The 3,676-nt window shown below is 39.2% G+C and overlaps 1 protein-coding gene across 4 annotated transcripts; it reads right to left on the minus strand.

Moving 5' to 3' along the window:
- Positions 1-698: 698 nt before the first annotated feature.
- On the minus strand, positions 699-3,419 carry LOC100278030 (uncharacterized). 4 transcript variants are annotated; one of them, XM_020549642.3, is made up of 5 exons: positions 3,193-3,418; positions 2,862-3,027; positions 1,794-1,843; positions 1,325-1,387; positions 699-988 (listed from the first exon to the last, which is right to left on the minus strand). In XM_020549642.3, exons 2-5 carry the CDS (start codon positions 3,019-3,021, stop codon positions 890-892), a joined length of 372 nt encoding a protein of 123 aa, XP_020405231.1. In that variant the 5' UTR covers positions 3,022-3,027; positions 3,193-3,418; the 3' UTR covers positions 699-889.
- Positions 3,420-3,676: the final 257 nt, after the last annotated feature.

A 3,676-nucleotide genomic window follows, 5' to 3' on the forward strand; every position in this document is an offset into this window, starting at 1 on the left:
TGAGACTGGGTCTCCCATGCTAGCTATGGTGGGTACAAGTGCGGTCACTGCACGGCGGGAGCCAGGGTCAGTGGAGCATTGTATGCCAAGGCGGTGAGGCCTGGCCGCGAACGGAGAATCGATGGGGACGGTTCACGTGTGTGGGGACGGAGTGCCCTAACATGTCGTGTGTTTAGGTTTACCTTGCAAGGTTTTAAAACTCGATTCGAATCGTCAGCTTCTCGCAGCTAATGAGATTGCTTGACCCCTTGTACTACATTGAGTATCACTACACCAAAATAGTGAACTTCCTAGAGCCTAAACTCTAGGAAGTTAGCCCTAAACTCTAGGAAGTTAGCGAAACTCTCGGAAGTAAAGCTATCCCGTCGGAAGTTTGGCTCTCGAAAATTTTTTGTCGGAAGTTAGCTTAACTTCCTAGAGCCCTCTAGGAAGTTAGCTAACTTCCTAGAGCTGGCGGTCCCTCTCGGAAGTTAGTAGGTTCACGCCGTTTAGGAATTAGGCGCCGTCAGCCTGCTAACTTCCTACGGCTTACTGTAGCCTCTAGGAAGTTAGCTGACTAACTTCCTACGGCTTTTATAGCCTCTAGAAAGTTAACTTGACCAATGTTTGTTGTTACCCTACTAATAGTTGTTATTAACACTAATATACAACTAATTACCATTCGACAAGGACAGATTCACAGAATAGATATTATCACAAAAGCACCACAAAACATATATTTTATACACATAATCACATAGACATACACAGTTCATTAACATTGCACAATGAAATATCCACATATCACATAAACATAAAAAACTGTACAACTAGATCACTGACTTTGCCACACATCTTATTGTGTTTTACACATATTTGCTAACGCTTTACAAAACCATTCTTAAAAGAACTAATGATTCAAGTGATTCACAAAAGCCTTCACAAAACCACTTGCAAGCTTCTTGTATCCTATTGTTTTAAGACAGAAGCTTTCATTCTCCAGCACATCCTAGAAAAAATAACAACACTTAGTAGCAGCTACTTTGCAAATAAAAATACAATACTATTTTGCATGTGAAGCAATTTATTTGTTAATAAAATACCTCCACTAGACGGTTAGTCACATGCAAGAAAAATAGATTGAACATCATAACGATACAGGTGTAACTATTTTCTCCTATCAAAGGTCGAAATTTTGGAAGTTTAATTTGATGCTTTCTAAAAGAACAACTATTTTAGAAACTAAGGTCATATCTATATAGAGATAAAATTATGACAAGAGTAACAAGCCATGAAATGGTGAAAACATGTGTATGTTAATGTATTGTTAGTGAACATACCTTACCCATGGTACTTCGTTGCGTTTTGCCATCAAAGTAACAGACTGTGCGCATTCCAGTCCAAACACCTGCATCAAAAATAATTGTTGTTTAAGTAGAAAACCTAGAACTATCATTACCAAATAATGTTATTACAAATGCCAACAATTCTTCTTGGATTCCCAAGACCATGCATATTTGACAAGTGGCATAACATTAAATAGTATAGTCAAACAAAATGTGATGTCAGAAGTATGTCAAATATGTATTAGTTTTTATTTCCTTTCTGACTAATAGATATATATCTGATGTAAAGAAATTGTATAAAATCAAGCAAGCGGAGGGCATGTCGGCTGCTTAATTCTAACTTATTGCACATCACATTAATATAAACAAGGTAACTGAATGTTTGTGACATGAACATTAATTATCTTCAAATGTCTCACCAAACTATTTGCATATCAAGATATCTAAGGTAATGATATCCCACCAGACCTCATTAAAATTGGGCAACATATACTCCACGACCTTGGTGGCCAATCCTACTAAAATGCATCCACAGAAAAGAAATCGTTGTCACTTGAATCAGTGTACAATGACAGATAGCTACAAACCACTACAATTAAAACCCATGCCCAATTTTAGTAAACAATCTAGATTCAGTCTAGTCAAGCATAACAGAGTTTCAACCGATCATTTGAAAATGTGAATCAATCAAATAACTGCACAGAATACTATGCAGAACATGGCACTCACCTTGCTGGAAACTGACATGTGATCCACCTCCTTATCTAAGTCATCCTCATATAAATCATCGTAGGCATAGCGAGCATACCTAGCGCTCTACTGCAAGAAATGCTCCATGTGTGTAGAAACATTTCATAATATATGTGAGATAGTAGCATATTGTTCTATTTTTTATGTTGCCCGTTAATGATGGCAATGGCAAGTACCCAGCTTCGACACTATATGGTTTATTTGGATATTCATAAAACAATTTATTTCGATATATATATATATATATATATATATATATATATATATATATATATATATATATATATATATATATATATATATATATATATATATATATATATATAATTTGCCTCATCTAGTTATACCTGATAACAGTTTAATTGGCCGAACTACATAGATAACATGATATAACCAAACAGGTGTGTCACACATCATCAAGATTTTATTTTTTGGTGAAAAGAAAAACAATGAAAGACCGGTTCAAAGCAACAACTAAGAGTGCATGGGCAGTTGAGATTTATGTCATATGAGGTTATTTAAAATTTTCCAGCCTATTGAGATAATACCAGCACAATCATAAATAAATATTTACCTAAAAACCAATACCTCCTTCATTACGAAATGGTTGAATAGGAAACTAACCGCTGAACCAGCCCAGTATGTTGTGGAAGACAACATGGAACAATAGTAATTTACCAAAGTGATACAGTAAACATGCAGAGGTGATTACAAAATGGAAGAGGACCCATTAGTCGAGGCAAGAACTGGCGCATAAAATCGATTATAAAAATCAATATGACTCACATACTAGACTGATATAGGGGCGGCGATGGAGGATTGAGCGAGCGCCCGTCCACCGGCCAATCCGGCGGCCACGCCGTCTGCGATGCCTACGCCGCAGCAGATGGTGCATCTCCATCTGCATCTCCCTCTTGATGTCAGGTGGGTCCACCAATAGCGCCATCAATATCTGAGCATGAACGAGAGCACGAGAATAGATATCTGAAGCAAGATGTTGATCCCCACCAGCTGCTCCTCAACCATCCCGATCCCGTGGCAAAGAAAAATGCAGGTAACACAGATCTAGGACCAGAAATGGCAAAGGGACAGCGGCAGGTGTGGCGGATGGCTATACCTCCTCGTTGGCGATCTTGCACTTATAGGGGAGGAAATATTTGATCGTGAGCGACGGGGTGCCATTGGGAGGGGAGATTTGAGCGGCGGCGGCGAGTGCATTGGCAAGGGAGAGCCGAGCGGCGGCGACTGCGTTAGGGATAGGAGGAGAAAAGGGAAAGGCAGAGGTAAGAGTCGTACGGGCCGTCTGTGAGCCTGACTTTAACGTCGTTAGCGTTATTCAGCTAACTTCCGAGAGGGGAGGGGACTTCCATAGGAAGTTATGAACTTTCTAGAGGCACTGCTACAAGCCGTAGGAAGTTTAGTAACTTCCGAGAGACACAACTACATGCTGTAGGAAGATTATTAACTTCCGAGAGTGCCTACGTGGCCGTCGGAAGCTATTAACTTTCTATGGTTTCTTTAAAAAACCGTAGGAAGTTAGTACGCCATAGGAAGTTTTAATTTTTGGTGTAGTGTATGAAGTGAAATGAGGCTTACATGAG

Source organism: Zea mays, chromosome 3 (assembly GCF_902167145.1).
Source record: "Zea mays cultivar B73 chromosome 3, Zm-B73-REFERENCE-NAM-5.0, whole genome shotgun sequence".
NCBI classification, from domain to species: Eukaryota; Viridiplantae; Streptophyta; class Magnoliopsida; order Poales; family Poaceae; genus Zea; species Zea mays.